The sequence below is a fragment of the Gavialis gangeticus genome, unplaced genomic scaffold, assembly GCF_001723915.1.
Source record: "Gavialis gangeticus isolate Ggan-Ray unplaced genomic scaffold, GavGan_comp1, whole genome shotgun sequence".
Taxonomy (NCBI): domain Eukaryota; kingdom Metazoa; phylum Chordata; order Crocodylia; family Gavialidae; genus Gavialis; species Gavialis gangeticus.
In genome coordinates, this window is record NW_017728996.1 from 37,404,709 (window position 1) to 37,427,688 (window position 22,980).

Consider the following 22,980-nt stretch of genomic DNA (forward strand, 5'->3'; position numbering starts at 1 on the left):
TCTTTTACACCACTCTATGAGGTTCTGGTACCTGGTGCTCAGGGTTTTCCACCCTGTGTAGCACTGTTTGAACTCCCGCTGGATCTTTTCATCATCCAGGAGGCTCATATTCAGCTTCCACTCACCTCTGCTTCTGTCTCAGGCCAGCCCCCCACCCCATCTCTACCTTCACTGTCAGAAGGCAGTGGTCCAAGAAGCAGACAGGCATAGATCTGGCTTTCACTACCGTCTACCCTTCAGGCAGGAGGATGAAGTCTATATGAAACTTCATCTGCCCAAGGGGTTTTACCAGGTTATGTTTCCCCCAGGTCCTTGGGCTCCTTTGCCACATCCATCAGGTTGTGGTCACAGACATGTCATTTCAGCAGCCTGGAGGATCCGTTCAGGCCCATCTTTTGATCTCCACTTATTCTATCTCCCTCATTGATGATGCAGTTAAAGTCTCCTGCAATCTCCACTGACCAAGTACTGAGACATTGCCATAGTCACGTTTTCGAGGAAAGTGTACCTCCTCACTTCCTTATTGGCTCACGCACAAATGTTTAGGAGGTCAAATCTCCCTCCCTCTGTTTCAAAGATAGCTTATAGTAATCTATCTATAATAATCTCTCTGTACTGTAGGGGTTTCATTTTGTCTCCTTTCAGCAGGATGCCCTGTCCCGTCCCACCACCCCCCAGTTGATCTGATTCATACTCAACCACATGGATTGTAACCAGCCATTCCCTCTTTGTGCCTCCCCCAACACTTTCAAAAGCCTGTAGGTGGGGATTGCCTCTGGCCATTTTAAGTTGCTGCTAAAAATCTAATCTGTTCTTGGAATCCCTGAAGCCAAGTTCCCATTCCACCCCTCCTGGCATACAAATAAGCCAATGCAAATTCATTTTGCAAGACCTTCAGCAGGTCTTGCAAAATCTTGGCTAAGAAATCTCTCTTTCCATCCATAACTTTTCTGGAATGCAGATGTTTTGTCTTTACCTAGAACCTCACTGGGAAGCCACTTCCACTCACTTCCATTTTTGAAGTATCTCCCATCCTGAGATCCAGTGACTCGAGGGTTTGGGGTCCTTGTTCCCTGCCCTGTGTGAACAGAGGAGCAGTTCAAGGTTTTGATCTTACTCAAAAGCTTATATACTACTTATATGTAATACAAACCATGCATATTAGTCCAAAGCCAAAAGGCTCATGATTTACCATATTACCATTGGGCTGGCCCACCAGTCAATAGTGTTTCAAACCATGGTGACCCCATAGCTCAGCACTGCTCAGGATGTGATTTCCAGATACCATTCCCACCCCTGATCAACAAAAGATTCATGTGCTAATTAGCACCCCCCCTTTCATGACTGGAACAAAGTGTTCTTGTCATGAGTCCTAGGATCCTCCAAACATTTATATGCATATGAGGTGCAAGGCAACCTGGTCCAGCTCTCCCCCATTAATGTGTGGTCACACTAATCATATGCAACTGGCTGACAGAAGGGCCGACAGAGGGATTCTGGGTGAACTGTTTGGGGCCTCATTTGGTGATGTTTGGTGATATTTAAGGCTGGTAAAGAAACAGAAATATTTGGAAATAGGAAAGAAAGGCACAGCTTAGCTGTGGGAGTGAAGTAGTTGATATGTATACAATTCAGAGTCGGCGCTGAGGGGAACTAAGCACAATGGGCACTACCATATTATCTTATTCAGATAGGCTTCACTAACCTAGCCTTGTTTTCCAGTTATGGGCCATGTGTTTTATAACTGTGCTCTGTGTTGGCTACATTTTAACTAACATCATAGATGATTTCTATTATTGAGCACATGCTGCTTTTGGCAGCAGTTTAATGACAGACACTATATTTTATGTGGTTTCTTCATATGCAATTGTAAGAAAAAAATCTTGCCTTATATTTGAGTAAACATAGTAATATGAATCTGGACATAAAATTAGGTTTCTGCTGTTCCTGTGCTCCAAGAAAGGAAGAATTGTTTACTGAGCCTAAATAGATCAAATACAAGGAAAGTCAAAACCCAAGATATGAAACTAAATCTTAGTACTGCTTCAGGTAAATATGGATCAACTTTAAATTAAACCCAGACTCAATGAACAAAGTCTTAGCAGGGCAACAAATAGCAAGGTTTCTTGTGTTTGTTTTTAAATGACTGAGGTTATTCTAATTTTATAATACAAGGCAGCTTTTTGGTTTTTTGTTAAAAAACAAACAAGCAAGCAAGCTTTCCCATGACTTAGAAGCATTTCTATCAAACTTCAGTCATCCAACTGAGAATTTAAAAAGAAAATCCTTTGCTCTAACAGGGAACCTTAGCCCTGTTACTACGAGGCAAGGCGGCCCCTTTAAAGCCAGAGTCTTTAGGAACACCAAGTACCAGGAGGGCAGGGGTTAAAAGCCCAACCATACAGGCTGGTCAGCTGACCAGAAGGAGATAGGGCTCTGGGCATATAAAAACCCCAGGGCCGAGACTGGCAGGAGTTAGTTCTCTGGCAAGCTGCCAGGGGAAGGAGCTCCTGCAGGGAAGAACTACCCAGGAACGCTGTGGCTGCCGGACAGACTGTTTACAGAGCTAATGAGGCTCCAGGACTCTTACATTGTAGTCAGGGCTGGGAGGCACTCAATACTCAAGGAGCAGTTTGGCATTTAAAAGAGGCAGAGTGTGGCTTGCATGACTCGTATTATGTATAGCCCAGGGGCTCATAGTTATGTTGTTGTTTTAGCCTCAGCCTGGTCCACTGGTAATTGGGGAGGAGGCCTCATGGGGGGGGCACACGATAGTGTAGAGCCCCAGCGCTGAAGAGGGCACAGAGACAGGGCTGCAGCGAGCCCAATGCTGGAGAGGATGCAGAAACAGGGCTGCAGCAAGCCTGAGGCTACTCAAGGCCAAAGCAGAATGAAAAGTGCTAGTCTTTACCTACCATCTGCAAGGCATGAACCACCATACAGGGGAGGTTAATAGCAACCCCTGGTGTCAAGGTAGTAAATGGGCAGCCCCCCTCCTGAGTAACATCATAATTATTGTTCCAACAAGGTGTGGCAGGCAAGAAAGGTGGGTGGTTAGCTGAGAAACAGAGAGCCAGGCCAATATTAGACAGGCCTGAAGATGACCCTCTGTCACAATGGTGCATTGGTCAGGAAACTTCCTATGGTAGTGCATAACTGGAGACAGTGGGGGACCTGACTGAAGGACAGAATCTTTGGGCCCAAACAGCAGTTAGGAAAAGGAGTGCAGAGGTTAGCCTTGGAGCTGAGGATAGATCGAAATGTATTGGAGCTAATGGGATGGGCAGTCCAGAGGCTGTAAGACCAAACAGAAAGGCAGAAGTTACTGATAGAGACAGTAGTCAGAGCCGTACAAACCCAACAAGCAATTCAAGAAGGGGTTTGTGGCTGTTGACCCTGAACCGGGAAAAGAACAACCCCTGCTCATGGCAGACATGAGAATAGATGGGCAGAGGATATGGGCTATGTTAGATACAGGCTTGTCACAGACAGCAGTGCGGAGAGGCGTGTTACCAAGAAGAGAAAGAGAAGTAATAAATTAGATATCCTCTTGATGCTGGTGTGGGGAGTCCCTAAAGTATGCCAGAGTGTGGGTCATTCTGCAGGTGGGCGACAAAACCCACCAGATGCTAGTAGGTGTAATGGAGCACTCACCCTATCCGCTGATAATAGGTTATGACTGGCAGGAGTTATTGGCAGTGATAGCTCAGGAAGGACAGAATGAAGAAGTGGGGAGGCCTACCCTGAGGTGGGTGGATGGGATGAGAAAGCTCTCACATCTCTATACCCATCAGGGAAGAGAAACCAGAAGGGGAGACAGTTTGGAAGCTCCTGATCCTGGGCATGACCTAAAACTGCATGCACCCTACCAGGGAAGTGTGGCCTGGTGGGGCTCCTAGTGGTGTGGGAGCCCCCAGGAAATGCCAGGCCAGTTTCCTCCCCAGTGAAAGGTGGGTAGGGGCGCCTCATAACCCCAGCCTCGCACCCAAGGCTGAGGGATTAACCGGTGAGAGCAAACGACTCCCACACGAAGAGGAAGAGCAGGAAGTGGACACTGCCCAACTACATGACGAGGACCATTTTCAATTGAAGCAGAGCCAGAAGGAAGATTTCCCATGTGCCTCTCAGAAACATCTGCCTCATTGCAATGGTGAAATATTGCGACCAGAACTGTTAAGGATAACCCCAAGATTCAAGGTGAGGAATGATCTCCTCTATGGAGTCAACCAGGGGAAAACCAAGGGAGAGGAGGTAGTACAGCTGCTGGTACCCCAGCACTGCAGGAGGGCCCTATTGAAGGCTGCTCATGAACCCCCTATGGGCAGACATCTGGAGAGGGACAAAACAGAAGCTCGCATTCAGGATAGATTTTTTTGGCCAGGATTACTACGCAAAGTAGCAAATTACTGTGCTTTGTGCCTCACATACCTGACAGCTGAAGATGAGTCTGATGTGTAAATTCAGCTTTGCACTGTTACAAACTAAAAGCATTGACATGTTCTTTCAAGAAAAATTTTACTACAGTAACCAACAGAGGCATAAGCAAGGCAGCTTCACACCTGGGGCAGCCAATATCCACACCTGGGGCAGCCATATCAACAACTGTTGTGCCCCTCTCCCCGGAAAAAGACAACACCCAGAGCTGCTGCCCTGTCCATCACCCCTCCATTACATTACTGCTAAGCAGGCAAAACTGTTAAACAACACAAGCCTAGGAGTCTTGAAAGACTGCACTGGCCACAGTACAAATTCTGAGCCAAATGTGAAGCGACAGCATCCCTTTGAGCAAATTTCAGATGCCTCATAGATGATGCATAGCAAATTTCAGAGATACAACACTGAATGAGCTGAGTTTTGTGGGCCTGCTGTGCTCACAAAACAGATTGGCTACAGAAGTGAAGTCACAGTCACCATCTCTCTTAAGATGCATTCTTGTGGAGACTACTAAATGCTTCAGTATAACTCTATTTCAGGCCCATTTCCTCCGTAATACACTGTTACATCTGTTTCTATTGGTTACTCTGTGACCAGAAAAAGACCACATGCATCCTCACTTCTCCTTTTAGGAACACTTCCTGCCACTCAGCCGAGGGGAGGCAAGATGATTGCTGCATGTTCATGACTTGGGAGATACAATGCACAGACAAGTCCACTCTCCTTCCCAATTATACCACTTAAATTGCAATTTTCCAAGTTAGATAAATATGTGGGGTCCAGACCTACAACCCTTGTTTACATGAGGATACCATCACAGTCACTGGTAGTTCTCACAGGAAAAAAGGTTGAAGGATTGGGTACTCATTAATTAATACTATAACTTGTGGCAAGACTTTTCTTTATTGCAGCTTTTGGTGCTGTTCTGGACTGAAAGCAGCTCAGCTACATCAAAGTCAGACTCCATCAAACCCTGGAGACCTGTTGGCAGGCCTTTGTGAGGAACATTTTACCTTTCTATCTCTCTGTTTCACTGATCATTGGCCAAATTCTGCTTCCAAGTAATTCCAGTAACTTTAGTCTGAGTTGGCCAAGCAAGATGGATCGTTCTGGAAGGGAGTGGGTACAAGTGTCAAGACTGCTTCGGTTACCATTTCTCAATCCGTGGGTCGCGACCCAAAAGTGGGTCACAAGAATATAAGAAAAGGTCACAAACAAACTTTAAAAATGGACTCTCCTTGAAAGGAGAAAAACATGAGAAACGGTGACTTCTCCTTTGCAGGCTGGCAGAGTTCAAGCCTGCCAGGGACTGGCTGGGTGCCCCCCATGACCCACTCCCCACCCTGCCCCATGCACTGGGGGGGGCGGGTTGGGAATGAAGGACACTGGGTCAGGACTAAATATTGATGCTTACAGCAAATGGGTCCTGGTACAAAAAAGGCTGAGAAGAACCACTGCCTTAGGCAGCATACAGGCCTAAATCCCACTGGTAGACTTAAGGTTCTCAGCTGTTATCATGTACTTTTGAAAACACCCTCCTGTACTGTATTTTTGTCTTAAAAGCTTGACATGGGTTTGATGCATTTAAAACAAATCTAAGTAAACATCAAAGAGTATATTCATACTTATAATTAATCAATATGCTTGCCTGTCTGATTTTCATTTTGTATATAGGAAAACCAAGCAGTCCAGATATTGAACTAGGCCAGCTTTACTGTGGTTCTTAAAATTTCCCACCTTGGCTAACTCCAGTATTAGAAGACACTGGAAAATAAGCAACTATCATATGAGCCCTGAGAGCTAATATTGCTATAAAGAACTGACATTAACTACATTTGCAAGGCAAAGTCAACAGGTTTCCTAAATTCACATATCTGCCTTTTATCTTCTGCAGTGTGTGACTGATTCGGTCTCTGGACTAGTTAAGGAAGGGGACAACAAAGGAATGAACTACTCTTTTCTTCATATTTAACTAGACTACCGGGACAAAGAGAACATGCATCTTGAGCTTAATTACAGCTTCTTTTCTCATCTGTTACAAAAAAAATTGTCATTTTTTGTACTTTGTAAGTAACTGACAAAATAAGAGAGAGAAAAGTATGACTATGGCTAAAATAATAAATGCATAGGAGTGTAGAACAGTGGGGCACAACTGTCCTGTAGCTGCAGTCCCCTGTCCCTGCCAGCTGGGGAATTGTTAGTCTTTAATGTGAGCTATTTCATCTCATATTTAACATAGTACCTTTTGTCCCGCACTGAAAGGGGCTATGCAGTGTCCTCCGGTTCGTGACAGATCTGGATTTATGGGATGAGGAAGGCACGAGACGTATATGGTTATAAAAAGGAGATTTATTGACTTACGTCCCTTAATGATGGTGACTGGAATGCAAGAGTTACAAGTTACACTTTGTTCCCGGTTGCAGCTCGGCAGCTTGCAAGCTTATTTACTCGGTATGGATACGGGGGTGGTTGTTACGCCTGGGGAGCGTCAGCCGGAGACGACGGGTGATCAGCCTGGGGGTAACTACGAGTCCGGCTTGAGTTACTGATGAATGGCGGTCTCCCCAAAGGACGGGGAAACTTTTTATAACCTTTCTTATCAGGTTTTACTCTGTGTCAGCCAATCATGACTACAAACAGATTCTTCTTTGTCTGCTCAGGTTTCAAAACAGGCTTTCCCTCTTGTCAGCTCAACTGTCAGAACGTGGGTGGGGGTGTTCTTTTCGTTTGGGTGGTACTGAGCCTGTTTGGTCACAAGAGGGCGAGCACAGCACATTAATCTGGTCTTACAGTTTCATTAGAGTTAGCTAATTTGGAGCCTCATTATCTGGTTACCACGGGGACCAGTATCTTTCTTTGACATCATAGTACTGGGTTATATACAATTCAAGGTTAATTTCTCCCGTGTGGGGGGCTCGAGTGATCTGGATGGGGCACAGACAAGGGTGTGCAGGCAGCACTGTTGCAAACTTGTACCTGACACCGTTTTGGACCTGAATTTTGACCCAAACTATATAGAGAATGCTTCATTTAAATCTCCACTTACCTGCATAGGCACATGAGTTACAAAGTCCCAAACTGGTTCCAGGTATTAGTGCAGTTTGCTATACATAGGTTACCTGCATAATTCATTTATCTGTTTGCAAAACTGGAATCAAATGATGTTCATTAAGGCATAATCACTTCGGAGGATTGAAGATTCAGGATACTAATAACATATCATCTATTTCTCCATGATACCATTAAAAACATGATTGATCCTGTGTATGGTGTGTATTGGAACTGGTGGGCTGCACATTCGCAGTGAAAGACCATGCAAGTAGCCCTGCTCATGGTATTCATAGACTGCAGGGGTGATCAGAACAGCCCACTCCTCACATCACACACGCAGCATGAAATATGTTGTCAATACAGCTTAATATCCTGTGGAGGAACATAACTTCTATACTACCGAGCAGAGCGGGAAACTAAGGAAATTCACCATGAGTTCAAATCCTGCTTAGAACCAGACTTTAATCTTTAATATCAACATGTTCATTTTTAGATAAAATGAGCTTTTAAAATATAGATCCAGGTAATATTAGCATTTCCATATGTCTTACTAAGAATCTACTTGTTACAGCACTCACTGAAAATCAGAAATTTTAAGATTGGAGTTCTGATCCTGAGATCAGAGATGTATTCATCCTCTATATTTTAAAAGTTACACTACAACTATTACATATTATACATAAATAATACTAAACAGCAGTACAACAATAATAAACCCTTTTCCAAAAGTTCTTCCAAGAGGATTTTCTTTAACTCAGGGTCCAGGAAAGCACTACAGCACTCAATAGTTTTGTTCTTGATCTCAACAAGAACAGGATAGAGCCTGGGTGAGAGTGTAATTATCAGCCTCAGCTGCTGTGAGCTCTATCTTCTATTCTTTAGTGGAGATCTTTTGTTTCAGTGCAGATATGTATGGGAAGTCCATCATCCACATTCAATTTTATGTACTTCCACATGATATACAAGCATGCAGTACTGACTGGCAGCGTGATAAAGACAGGACTGTTACAACTAGCAGAAACATTGCATCATCTGTGCTAGCACCCTGCCAGTGTCTTTTTGCCAGCTGAAGGTTTCTGCCATCAGAGAGGTCTGGGGTCATTTTGCCAACAGACAGGTTGTGTTTTGCCATCTTGGATCAAGCTTACATGCTAGCACATGTAATCCCATGGTGACAAACATTTTTTTTCTGTGAACAAAACTTCAAAGTGTACAGAAGGGGTCAGAAATGGAGAACTGAGGCCAGGGAATAAAAGCACATGCCCAGGTCCTGACCCTGGAGTACTCTCTCTAAGGCTCCAGAGCATAACAATTGTAGGACTGAGGATGCTTGGAACATAATAGCTGGCTCTTTTTTCCTTACCTGTATATAAGCAGCAGCTACCTAAACATGGATGCAATCAACAACTGGATCCCTAATTTAGACATCTGCAAGTGATCTCCTGCTGAGACACAGAAAAGGACTTGAATATTCAGCCAAAACAGAGCTTTTTTAAGAAGACATCACTAAGCTACGATTGTTTCCTTTTTCTACCTGCTGCTAGGAATTCATATCTGGACTGACATGTCATCTGAAAGAAATGAGTATTCCCAGTGGAAAAAGAATAACCCTCTCCTGGGTTTCTCATCATTTAGTGAAAGCTAGAGGCTTACTGCTCAGCAACGTCTATATGAGAAAGCGCATCTGCCAAGTATTCTAACTGTTGTTACCAGCAGTGTGGGCTGAGTTAAAGAGGTTTAAATCATGTGTTTTGATTATAATTTAAATTAGTACATAAAAACCTTTTATTTAATAACATTTTGCATTGCTATTTCTTTGTAATTTTCAAAAAATGTTAATTCTCACAGGTTGATAGCCAATAAGATAGGTCGATTTGTAACTAAATGCAGCTTTCCTCCTAAATTTGGTACTTTTCATACACATTTAAACAATATTATAATTTAGCATTTTTATTCAAAACCTTTTTTTAAATTTGATTGTGCTTGAAAGTAGTGACCATCATCTTTCTTACTAAATAAATACCATCATTCTAAGACTAGTCTTTTTTCTTTAATATGGGACGAAGCCCCATTATCACAGAATCAAGTCTGAGAGCAGTGGAGAGCAGGGGGTGGGGGGCAGGCAGCTTCTGTGACTGGGGTTGGGACCGTGGCAGAAGCTGCTCCCTGCCTTCCCACCCCTACCTCACTGCTTCTATAGGGAGAACTGGAGGCTGGGTGTGCAGAGGTGGTAGAAGCAGAGGCTGGACTCAATAACCCAGGAGGCCTCATCCATTTCTATGTTCCTTGCTGCCTTAGCCACAACTGTGTTCTTTCTCTTCCTGCCTCATTCGGTATATACCTTCCAATTTTTGCACCAGATAAGGTACAGATCCTACAGACAACTGCATGCCAGATTTATTCCAAAACTGTCCAGCCACCTGAATGGCTGAAGTCTGGCAAAGTTACAAGCAAATGAAAACTGGATGTCAGACAGTATCAGTGGTGGCGCAGATGAATTAAAGACACCCCTCCAATAATTAGATTCTATACCTGGAAAAATTATTTTAAAATATATATATTTTTCAGGTGTAGAATCTAATTATTGGGAGACTGTCTTGGATTCAGGTAAATACCATACCACCTGTATTTGAATTAGCTGCTTTTGAAGCTAAGCTGGAATTCAATTTAATTCAACAACCACCATTTAAAAAATATTTTTATTGCTCAAATAAAACTGCAGTCAATTTCCTAGATACATAAAGGGGAAAAAAACTTATCAAAACAAGGTTTGCATTTAAAACTAACATTTACTCAGCAAGGTAGTATTTGGAGCAGTGAACTAAAATCATTTTTTCTAGTTACCATGTCCACCAATTTTTGAGAACTAGTAGTTCTCAGGTTTTCATACCTAATTTACTTTAACACTAGAAAAGAAAACAAATTTTCCTACTTTCTCAGCTCTGAATGAACTGAACTAAAAATTCTGAAAATAAAATATTCTCTCTGCTCCCAAAGACTCTACTCCTGTCAAAAGCAGATTTTTCATCTCATTAAACTCTAGTTCCAGGTGCTTAGCCAGTGATTCACTCATTTCAGTGGTTTGACTTGCACAGTACATCTTGCCTGTCAAAGCTTAAAGACTTATTTTTATTTAAGTACGTGACATAGACTGCCGTAATTTCAAACGTAATTTTAAATGAGCTTATTGTATTAAAATAAAAAATATGTGCCTTTTACTATGGTTTTAAACAATGTATTTCTATCTTGATACTCTAGGTTTCAAACAGTGTTTTCAGTTGGTTAAGCCATCAGGTTGCTATGATGTACAGAGGACCAAGGACCGAGATCCTATCATTAGGTTTGTGGAGTTTGGGCATATCATCAATATTTGAAAACACTGTATTAGCTACCCACAACTCTTGCAAGATCTCCTTCTCTTGAAAAGGTTGCACTTCATTGAGCATCTGGTAGATTCAGGCAAAATAAATATTTCTTTTGATAAAGACAATCCATGCCTCTGGCCCTTTTACAGATACCTGTCAACATACAAAAGTCATTCAGCGATTGTTTCCACAGGCACCGGCGCAATACAGTTTAGCAAAAGGATAGCTGCTCCAAACTTTCAGTATTTTCTACTTCTGTTAGCATTGTAAAAAGGCAGTATACTGGGAGAGTAGTGGTTCTGAAGTAACAGGAGCTCATACTTTTTTTTCTCCTGCATTTACATCTCCTCAGGGCTGCAGAAAATATGTACTGACCGGGCTGCATCAGATTCTCTGCAGAATGACAGACCTAAGGTAGAAATTCATGCACATGTACTTCTCTTCTTGAACTAAATAGCTCCCTCTCTTGTCAAAACACAAACGGTACTAGTAATTTAAAAAGCGTCCCTTATACAATTACCTTACATAATCTGCTGCAGAACTGCCTTACTTCTAGCCTGAAAACAATGCACATAAAAGAAACTGGTTTTGAAGACATGCAGAAATAAACATGTTCTTTTAAGAAAATAAATGAAAAAAGGAAAACAATTTTCCATTGTTAAAAATATTTTAGAAGTGAGGCCCAAAAAGCTGAATTTCTTTACAAGTTTTTCTACTATACAACATAGAGACCCTACAACATTAAGTGTGCAGATGTTATATAGCCCACCTGGACTGTGCAGTAGCATGTATATTAAAACAAGCCATAGTAGGTCTTGCCCAACATCTCTGTGTCCAAAAGCAGCTGGAATATGTCACCTGAGTACAAAGATCTTTTTGACAAAGTATTATCTTTCTCCCTGAGGTTGTTCCCTATCTTTCTGTTCAACAAGCTTACGACTGATACAGAAAAACAAATGCATGCTGCTTGGCACATTTTGGCCAGCTCTGTATTCTATTCCAGCCCTTTTATTTTGTTCTGACTGTCCAATTTTTGTGAACACATCTGAGCAAACAGTACTTTTAAAAAATATTTTCCCTCAAGCAGGTGGGTGTGAAATAAATTCCATCATTTTCATTTTCCTTTCACTTGACTCTTTCCAGGCAGCATCTGGAAAGGAGCTTGCCAAATAAGGGTCTGTTCTAATTGCTCTTGATACATGTACACAAACACTTGGACCTTATAGCTGTAAAATCTCAAAAAGGCCAGTCTCTCTCTCAAAAAACACCCTTATTAACTGAGCTACTATATTCAGTTTTCAGCTATGCACATCTACAGTTTAATTAACTAACAGGTTTGGTTTCAGTTTACACCATTGTTCCTTTAACTTTGATTTGACAATGCTTGAAGCAAAGATATAGTTGATTGATTCATACGATAAGTCCCACATCTGTGCTGGGCTGAGGTTAAATGTTTTAGCAGCCAGTTGATACTCCTGAGACAGATCTGTTGCAAAGACACCTTTATCATCAGTCTGGAATAAAATTTTAAAAATTAGTACTTCTAAATTTTGAAAAAATAGGAAAATCAACTTAGAGCTATTCAATCCTCCAGTATTTCACATTTTAATGCAGTTCATACATACTTCTTACTACATTTGCTCAATATCGACATATTTTGTCCATAATATCAGATGCAAACAATGCCAATAGAAAGGAAAACAGTTAATTTATAAAACAACAGGATTTCTATAAGCACAGTCAGGATCTATTTCACATATGAAGTACCCTCTCCATGTTTATCTGTAAGGCTATTAGTCTCTCCTCCATCTCAACATTAACTTCTACCACCACTAAATGGTAGAAGCAGTGACAGCTAGACTGAGAGCCTAAACTGGGACTAAACTGTTTTATAAAAATATACAGATGATTAAAAAACTTAGTTATACAAATAGGAAACTTATGTAAATCTGCAATCATGCAACTATCACCTTAGTTCTCCTTTCTTCTTCCCTCATATTTTTCCTAGATTAACTAGTTATATCTTTTCTCAGGTTATATCTTCAGGGCAGGGTGGTATCATCACATTGTCCTTATAGCTACTAATGCAAGAAGCTCCGTATCTTGAATGGGGGCCTACATTGGCACCATGACAAACAGCAGCAGCTAGATAACCTTTTAAATTGCCAATATTCACATTAGGATCATTTAAGGGATTACCTAGCCATTGTGATCTCTGTCACTTCTTTTAAAAGATTGCTGCTGTCATAGATACCACACTCTTATTATGAAACTGTTCATTATTTTACATGGCTTTATCAGATTCTCAGATTTTTTTGTACTTAAAAAATGTAAACATTAATTTAATTTATAATTGTATTTTGCACCAGACATGCAGTCATAAGAGAGTGCATAACATTCGGAATACAGGACAGATGTTTATAGTAACAACGCTCTGATACCATCTATAAAATGTAATTAGTACTAACAGCCCAGTGCACAAGATGCTGAGAGTAGCATCTGATACTGTTATCTGAAATGCTTTGTAACTTGCAGGTTACTTAGATGAAGGAGGTATCCCGTATTTTCTGTTTCTTTAAAATGACTATTTTTTTTATATATACATTAATTCTTAGAAATCAAATCCAGGGAGTAAAACATTCAGATAAGATCTGTAGATAGGCAAGTTCCTACAAAGACCTATGTGCACCCCAAATTTCATGTGTGAGAAATTAAATAACGGTGTTTCCTATGTTTTTACCATTATATTTATTCCTAAACGTGGCATCTGATCTGTTATGAGGTTAAAGAAATAACCTATAAAGTTGGTTACTGTCTAATTATCAGGGATCTGGGTTTTCTGTTTCCCACGAAAAAGTGGAAAAAAAACACAGATTTCCCCCTTTACTGGAGGAAAACACAGATTTCTCATTTTAGTGGAGAGACCCACAGATTTTGTAGTTTTGCAAAGAGCTCTCTGTAGGCTAGCAGAGTTCCAGTCTGCAAGGGGCTGGGAGGGAATGGGAGGAAGGTGGCGAGGCAGGAGGCACCATGTGTATGTATATGCACATGACTGCCAGGCAGCCTGGAGAGCACCTCCCATAGGTAAGTGGGGGTGGGGGTGGGGAGAGGGATGGAGAACCCCATACTGAGGGAGGGAGAGAATTAGGCAGGGCTGGGGCTACAGCTGGGGCTGCTGCCCAGCCAAGGGTGCATGGAGCTAGGGGCCCAGGGCCACAATGCACAGCTCCAGGGCCCCAAGTAGGACAGGGCAACAGGCAGCTCATTCGGGGGGCTGGGGGCAGGCAAGGGGGACCTGTGCCCGTTGATCTGTGTGCAGGGTGGGGGCAGAGGCAGGCTGCCTGCTGTGAACTCGGAGGGAGTGAGGGACCTTTCATTTTAATCACAGATTTTTGGGGGATTATCAAAAAACTTGTGATTTTTTTTTTTATCAGGGAAAACCAGGATCCCTGCTAATAAGCAGCAGATCTGTTTCTCTATATTGGCTCCAGTGATCCCGTTTCCATGTTCTTTATACTCATTATCTCAATGAATTCTTTACAATGAAAATGACTTACACAGAGCACAACAGGATGGCCCATCTTGTACCAATATCCAAAATGGTGTTTATCATAGGAAGGTAGAGTCTGAGTTTTGATGTTTGAAGTCATACAAAGTTCTAATGGGAAAAAGTATATATTCAAAGAAAAAAAAGGCAAGTATTAAACAAACGCATTGTTTGGGGGGTAGATTAACAGATGCATTTCAATCCATAGCTGAACAACAGGTATTTTTGTATTTGTTTGGTAAATGCTACTTCAAAACCAGTTCAAACCAAAGAGTAAAACTTTCATTAGTGGATAGGTGTAAATTTCACTAGTTTTAGTACACTTTGCAAGACAGGAACACATATATGATACATGACGTTGCATGACTGCTCAAATCTGTTGTTTTGATTTTTAGTTCTTCTATCAGGATCATCACAGCATGATATGAGACTAGGTGAATCAGTGCTCCAGTATCACAATTCTTTTGTCCGTATCTATTTTAAGCATGTATAAAACAATGCGTAGTCTATATAAAAACCATTAAATTGTCCTATAAAGATATGTCCTTTAACATGACACACAATTGAATTTAATAGTGAAGTGTAACCTATTGGTTCCTAACCAGTCAAGTATAAACATCTAGCAGTTTTATCGTATTTTATATTCCACATCTATATGCCTATTTTTGTCCTTTTTTTCCACTGTAATTAATCCTATACATACTGCTTTATGAAGCAATGTGCGCACACACGCATGTACAAGGTAACTAATAACGGGTGACTAAATGGAATTTTTAAAAAAATGCTGAAAAATATTGCAATTCATTTCAAGTGAAAACATGAATGGCTAGCAGTGCCTGTGCCTTATTTCTCACATTACATGCATCTCCACATCACAAATATCTTTCCATAGTGACCTCTGAAAGGGCACCTGTACAAGTGCAGCGAGGCTGCTTTGATGTGCTATAATTACAGTGCATTGGAGCAGACTTGATTAATTGAGTCTGCTGGAGCATGGCTAGTACCATGCTCTAGCCGACTCCAGGGTCTTGTTTATTAGTGTCCCTGCACTGACAAATGGTGGCGGGGGGTGCTTTAACTAACGTTTGTTTGATGAACTTTAGTTAAAGGGCCCCTGCTACCATTTTTCAGTGTGGGGACACTGATACACAAGACACTGTACACACTTTAATTAGAGAAGCTCTTGGAGCCACTCTAATTAAAACGCCCCATCCAACTCCCATAAATGCCGAAAGTTACTACTAAAACTTACCAATTCCATTGTAAGATATAGTAAATGAAAGCCTGCATATTGCCAAATGGGCTTCATCATCTTTCTTACCTATAGGTATAGAGCTCTGTCTGACAAGCTGCACCAGGTCCTCTGAACCCACTGTTGCAGAATTGAGAAATGTACCGTGTCCAATTCTGTCTGGAGGCAAGCCAAGGAGAATTTTGGTCTCTTCTTCTTGACTTGGGATCTGTCAAAGTACCATAATTCAGCTCAGTAACGTATGGCCCACGTAGCCACCTGGGTCACATCTCAACTCTTAGGGGAAAAGATAGGAGTCCCAAGGAAGAGGGGAGGGTTCATTAGAACATTTTAGTAATGAAACAAGTGTTAAGAAGAAATAAATTGATGTTAGTTATTACTCTGCAATGATCGTTAGACCAAGAAAGTGGATCTTTGTTTTGAAATTATGGCCACTATATAGCCAGATCTGGTGCATGGGATCAAATTGGTATACAGTCAGATCCGGTGTATGGGGTTGGGCCATGCATGGTGTTGGATCCATGTGTGTGCCTGGATCCAGTGCACACGGCTGTACCCATTCACTAGATCACATGCATGAACTGATCCCACACTATACCAGCCCCGTGGATTGATCCCATGCATGGAATTCAGCCCACAGACTGGCACCGTGCCACTAATACGGCCTGTAGAGCCAGAAGGTTGAGCACCACTGAACTAGATCAGTTACAGCATTGCTCTTTACAAAATTAGTAAAAAAACCCAGCAATTGACAGAACACTCTGCCACTGAGGTGTTTTCATGACTTCATAAACAATATTAGAACCTGCGTGCATCTCAAGTGGAAACGTGAAAATAAATTTGTTTAAGCCACCTAGTGGGTTTTTTTCATAATTTTTCCGGAGATGTAACAGTTTCTCCTTCCATCCTCACCTCCCTCTCTTCACAATGCCACAATCCACATTGATTAGACTTGAAAAACACAATATCCAGATTTTTTTTTTCATTTAAAGATGAACAGAGAAAGGCAAGCATAAAAAGTTACCTCTGAGAGATGCAATGCCAACTTTAGACCTGCTTGTTTGGCTGCTGCTAAGGGCTCAAAAAAGTCTTTACCATGTCCTGCCTTGAAGATAAAAGCCAAACAGAAATGCATGAGCACTGTTACAAAACCATTCCAATTATACAGTCATTATGAAATCTAACAATATCCAAGTAATTCAATCAAAAATTTGTAAATCAGTTTTCTTTCGCTATTGCTCACTCTTCAAATGAAGTGGGTCAAAGTTTGATCATACCTACATGAGTTCAACTCCCACATCAGTCAAAATATAAACTGAGAACAAAACTGGGTTAAACAACAACAGTTCTAGTTTAGGCCAATGCAGTACTGACTCAAGTCAGCAGGAGTTCTCAGAATGATTTCTTCCCATAATCACTGTGTAAAACTCTAGAAGAGAAGACATTTCACCTAAATGTTGACAAACATGGTTTTCAACCACTTATCCTTATGTTATAAAAAAAGGAAATTAGATGCTTGTACATTTAGATTACATTTTATATCATTCTTGATGTTATTTAATATGTCTTTACCCCAATCAGACAATACAAAAAAGCATCTTCTACTAAATAGTTGTTAGGTTCAGAAGTTGCTTTTAAGATACCTTTTAAATAGTTTTGTGCATGTTACATGCATTACATCAGGAGTGTCCAACCTTTTTGAATGTGAGGCCGGATCATGAACTTTTTATCACCCAGTGGGCCGGCAAGCCATATTCAAAGACTTCACAGGAAGCAGCATCACATCACCCCCCACCCCCGAAACGAAAGTACAGTGTTTACTTTCGTTTCCCGTCACAGCACCTTGGGCCTCGGAAAACAGCATGGCAGCCCGCGGGCTGTATGTTGGACAACCCTGCATTACACAATTAATTGGTCAATCGTGCAATAGATTTAGTGGCTACATGTGCAAAGTAATGATCACACAATTAATTGGCCAATTGTGCAAAACATTCAGACCCGCCGCACATACAAAGGAATGATCACACAATAAAAATGACTATCCAGCTATAAAGAGCCAACCCACTATGAAGTTAGTGCTCAAAAATGTGTAACAACTCTATAGCTGGTTTCTATCCAGCTTAATTTGAACATACAGCAGGGCTCTAAGAATTACTTACAGTGGGATCACCACTGAGGTCAAGCCCTACAACAATCCCATCAGCAGAAAGGAAGAACTCCTCAGCAAGTTTCACTGTTTTCTTGGCAACTGTTGGTCCACCTCTTCTATCTATTGCTATTAAAAGTCTAAAATGGAGATGTACAGGTTACGTTCAATATACATGGTGATAACAGAGAAAAAACTATTACCATAAAAGGAACACTGAATTCACAATTTAAAACAGATTGCTTCTTTACTCTCACAGCTGTCAATGTAAAGCTCTGGCTACAAGTTTTTATGCATGTTTAACTTTTGGCAATGTTATGTCGATGGCTAAGTGATAACTCTGCCCCATAAATGCCTGCCCTGATACTGGCACAACTTTGCTAGTATCCCGTCCAGAAAAATGCTTACAAGATCAACATGAACTGAAACAAAGGACTGGACATATATTGTTAACATACAGAGCTGGGTTTTAACTCTGACTTTGCATAAACTAGTTCACTTTGACCCTTGGCATTAGGGGTGTGCGAAGTGGGCCCTATTCGATTTGGATTCAGCCTGAATCAGGGACAGTGATTCAATTAATTGATTCAGATCACTGTCCCTGATTCGATTCAGCTGAATCCAAATCTGAAGATTCGATGCTGATTCAGAGAATCAGTGATTCAGACACAGACACAGCTTTAAATGTTTTTTCTACATACCTAGAGGTACCAGCATGGCTTGCGAATGCTGTGATGTTAGGGCGCATGGAGTGTCTCACAGAAGTGCAGGGGGGGTGGCCTCCACATGCTTGGCAGCGAACCCGGAAGTGGACTGGAAGTTCTTCTGGTCCACTTCCATGTCTGCCAGGGAGCGCACTGGGGGGCACCCCTGCACCTCCCCGGCTCAGTGATCGGCTGCAGGGGACCCTGGGTGCCCCCCCAGACCCAGGAGACACCAGTTGCCAAGTTGGGAGGGCATGGGGAGGCCTCCACACCCTCCCCAGTGGATCCAGTAGTGGACCAGACAGGCTTCTGGTCCACTTCTGGGTCTGCTGCCAAGGGCACTGGGGAGCGCCCCTGCACTCCATGATCCCCAGCATCGCAGCATTCACAAGCCACCTGCTACCTAGAGATATGTCAAAAAAAACGTTTAAAGCTGTGTCTATGGCCAAATCTCTGAATCAATTCGGAGGGTTCCAATTCGATCCAGGGAGATTAAAGGGTTCTCTGATTCAGATTCAGAGATTCAGCCACTGAATTAGGCTGAATCTCTGCCGAATCTAATCAGGGACCGAAGCTTTGCACAGGCCTGCTTGGCATGTATTCATTTAATGGCGTGACGGGAACTGATCCATGATCCCAATAACTGCACTTCTTGCCATGCCACGTAAGTATGGCAGGAGACATGATCATTGGAATCAGATGCCAGTTGAGCCCTTACTGCTTGCCAGTGCAGAGGGAGCTTTTGATCATAACCCCAGGCTGAATCGCAGCCATTTTGTTCACTCTGGACCCTCAGGATCATATCACGGACTCAAGCTGACTCCAGTGTGGTTTGGGGCTGAAGCTGACAATCAGCTGATTGTCAGGACTGAACCCCAGAATTAGCATATTGTCAGATTGGCTGGGCCCACACAGGAGCTAGGTTGAGTTCCTGGTGTGAACCTGGGAGCCAGAGCCAACCAATCAGCTGAGTGTCAGCTGGAGGTTATGAGTTACAGTCTCCAGTGTGGTGAGCTGACAATTCAATAGATTGTTGGCCCCATCTCAACCAGGCTGCAATCAACCAATTGTTAAAACCCTGTGCCTAGCAGCTGCAAGGCATGGGGTTTAAATTCCCCAACAGGGAAGCTGCCTCTGCCCACTCCCCTTAAACCTCCCAGTATGCCAGGAACAGAGACCAGGTAGCCTCTCCCCACTGTTTGTGTCCAAGCGCCTGAGGAATTTTAAAAAGCTCATCTACAGACACACTCTTGAAAGCTCCCTGTGTACCAGAACCCATGGTGCAGGGAATGGGCAGCTGGGAGCTCCTGGTTCTCTAACTGCTTATGTCCCATGCTGTGAAGCAGCACCTGCAGCATGGAGCAGGGAGCAACTAACACCCCAGCTCCTGTTCCCACAGTTGCTCCAGGAACTTGTCCTTGTGCTTTGTAAACCACTCTGCAGAACTGGGTCACCTGTCAGGCTCAGAATAAAACCCCAAATCAAATTTCATGTATTTAAATTTACCTTACATCAATATCCAAGTCCTCCTCTTTACACTGTTTTATTCCTTCAAGTACAGTTTCTACATACATCCTCTTGGTCATACCTATAAAAACACACAACAGAATATAGATCCATGTGAACTGAACTGAGAAAATTAGAATGATTATATAATTCTATTTTATTAAACCCCAGCCTCTCCATGAAAAGTTTTTTCATTTTAACTTTTCATTTTTCTATTTGATCTTATACTTTTTTTATACACTGGGATGGATTTCATCCTAATAGTTTTATTTCGTACCTTGATTTTACTATTTCTAAAGTAATAATTTTACTGACAAATACAGTTTTACTTTAAGCCTACTTTTGCTTTGAGTCTGCTCTATGCAGAGAAACAAAAATCACGTTATATGAGTCAGAATCTAATATTAAATGATAGTAGACTTTTATAATGCTATTATATTTAGCCATTTGTTTAAAAATACAAATGTTTAAGAGAAATAAGAAAGAGAGACTGGTAGCTATTATATTAGAACCACAAAAAACACAGAAATCAGGATACAATGAATGGCCTAAAGTCATCACTGAAAATGAATAAGGCTAAAATGTATTTTCTCCAAAATTCTTGCAACAAGTAACATTTTACCACATCACTTCCATTGCAAAGTTCACAAAAAATAATTATATTTGAAACCTTGCACATACACAGAGTTGACTGGACTTCACTGGAATTACAAATACAAACCTGTCCTTGTATGAGAGACCTGACAGTAAACCAATACAGTATCAAGTGGTCTCCAGTGATCTGCTCCCAAATATGTCACATATTGCATATTTATTGAATCAACTGAATTCTTAATTTAAATTACTACTACCAAACGTATATTCTTCAACATTAACTTTAAAATGAGGACGTTTCTAGTAACTGAGAGCCAAAACAGGTAGTACCTGTTGCCTTTTCCTCTCTAGGTGTGCTTCTTAACTCCAAATACTTGACACCATCAGCAGCAAATTCTTTAATAATGTCTTTAGTTACCTAATGAAAGAACATAAAAATAATCTGAATTACAATTTCTTTCTACAGCGAATGACTCTTGAAAAAATAAAGGCACTAGAATGTGAAGCATAGAAATTATTTCTGTTTCTATTAACTTCAGCAAGAGTTGTCTAAATTTCTTGGTACTTACTCAGCTGTCCTTCTTTACAACTACTGTTAGTGGGGGACAACTTTCAGTTCTACTGGGGCACCACAGCAGCTCTGAATATAGGGAATTTCACTGGCAATGAGCTAACCAAACATGTCCTTCAGCTGCCACAAACATGACCACTCTCTCAGCCAGACCTGCCCTTTTTTTACAGTTGCAATGATCTGAAAACTGTTTTAAAGAGGGAAGGTTGAAGACAGGGCATCATTTTCCATTCCCATCATTTCTACTGTCAGATAAAACCTAAAAGTGAACATGTTACATCTCTAGTTCATGACACTTACAAGTACACAGAAATAATAAACTAAAAGGGCACTATTGTAAATCAAAGCTCTACTTTAAGCGAACATCAACTTTCACCTGACAACACATGCAATTGTAAAATCACACTTTGTACAAAAATAATTTTTGCTTGCCTTTTGAAGATAAGATTGCTGAAACTCTAAACCCACTCATTTACACTTAGTTTAATTCTGCAACTGGTCACAGATACAAGTGCAATAACTGTTTTTGCTACCTTTCCAAGGAGTTGTTTTGGAAAAAGAGAAAGGGCAGATTATTTTTAAGCCAAGCTCTATTTAACTTACCATTAATATATCTTCAGTCCTATTGGTAATCTGATAAATAATCCGAAACATCTGAAAACATCTAAAAATAAGAATATAAAAGCCTGTTGGTATAATGAAAAATCCCATATAAAAATGAAAAGAAATCTAAATACAAACAACATGGGATACACATTTAATTTGCATTAAATGGGCAGTCTCGTCCATAGCGTATCCTGGGCACAGAGGTGCCACCTGGCGCAGTCTGCCCTATCCTTGCGCACAGCTCTTGGTGGCAGTGTGGAGGCAGCATGACAGCAGCTTCCTGGTGGCCCTCGCTTCTGCCACCTAGGAACAGGTGTGTACCCTGCCACCAGACCCCAGCCCTGCTGCCTAGACACCCCAGGCAATGTTCCCTCTACGGAGTAGCAGTCCGTGAGTACACCACTTTGGTCCGTGAGCGTGCCACTTCGGTCCTGCCTCCCCCTTTTGGCATGGCGTGGTTTGCCGGTAAGTGTCCCAAAGTAAGTGTCCAGGTGGGAGCGGGCAGAGTTCAGACAACGCCCTTCTCCATGCTAACTTCTGCCCAGAACTGTGCAGTGGAGTACTGTGGCCCAGCCATGGGCCAGACACATTCAATCGATAGAACTGAAAGGGAGGCACCAGGGCCAGAGTGGGACACTTACCTAAAGTAAGCTCCTCACTCCTCATGCACGGCAGGCAGCAGCTCCTCCCTGAGGTGAGGCGAGGGTGGGGACGAGGGCTGGGGGCTGGCGTGGGCTCCACTGGCTCCAGGTAACTGCTCTGCAGGCTCTGCCAGCTCCAGGGAACTGCTCTGCTTCCCCACATAGCCTTGGGAAGCAAGGAGGCGCATAGCGTCAGGACTAGGGAGTGGAGCAGTTCCCTGGAGCCGGCAGAGCCTGTGGAGCAGTTCCCCAGAGCCAGCAGAGCCTCATGTGAGGCAGACAGTGGCTCCTCCCCGAGGTGAGCCAATGGAGGGATGGAGGCTGGCGTGGACTCTGCCGGCTCCAGGGAACTGCTCCGCGAGCTCCGCCAGCTCCAGGGAACTGCTCCACTCCCCAGCCCTGATGCCATGTGCCTACTCGCTCCCTGAGGTTATGCAGGGGAGCGGATCAGTTCCCTGGAGCTGGCAGAGCATGCAGAGCAGTTCTCCAGAGCACCCGCACCAGCTCCCAGCCCCCATCCCTGCTGTGGCAGCTGAAAAGTATGTCTGTGTGATAAAAGTGCT

At 42.2% G+C, this 22,980-nt stretch overlaps 1 protein-coding gene across 3 annotated transcripts in view; it reads right to left on the bottom strand.

Moving 5' to 3' along the window:
• Positions 1 to 10,169: 10,169 nt before the first annotated feature.
• ADAL (adenosine deaminase like) overlaps positions 10,170 to 22,980 on the bottom strand; it is a 15,993-nt gene continuing 3,182 nt past the window's right edge. The window contains exons 3-10 of one of the 3 annotated variants that reach the window (XM_019504328.1): positions 21,774 to 21,834; positions 20,930 to 21,017; positions 20,006 to 20,087; positions 17,809 to 17,935; positions 16,674 to 16,754; positions 15,719 to 15,857; positions 14,408 to 14,508; positions 10,170 to 12,336 (exon numbers count right to left, since the gene is read on the bottom strand). In XM_019504328.1, coding sequence (XP_019359873.1) covers positions 12,214 to 12,336; positions 14,408 to 14,508; positions 15,719 to 15,857; positions 16,674 to 16,754; positions 17,809 to 17,935; positions 20,006 to 20,087; positions 20,930 to 21,017; positions 21,774 to 21,834 — 802 coding nt within the window. In that variant the 3' untranslated portion in view covers positions 10,170 to 12,213. Of the gene's footprint in view, positions 12,365 to 14,407; positions 14,509 to 15,718; positions 15,858 to 16,673; positions 16,755 to 17,808; positions 17,936 to 20,005; positions 20,088 to 20,929; positions 21,018 to 21,773; positions 21,857 to 22,980 lie in introns of all 3 variants that reach the window. The other 2 variants (XM_019504327.1, XM_019504329.1) reach the window with 2 other exon arrangements.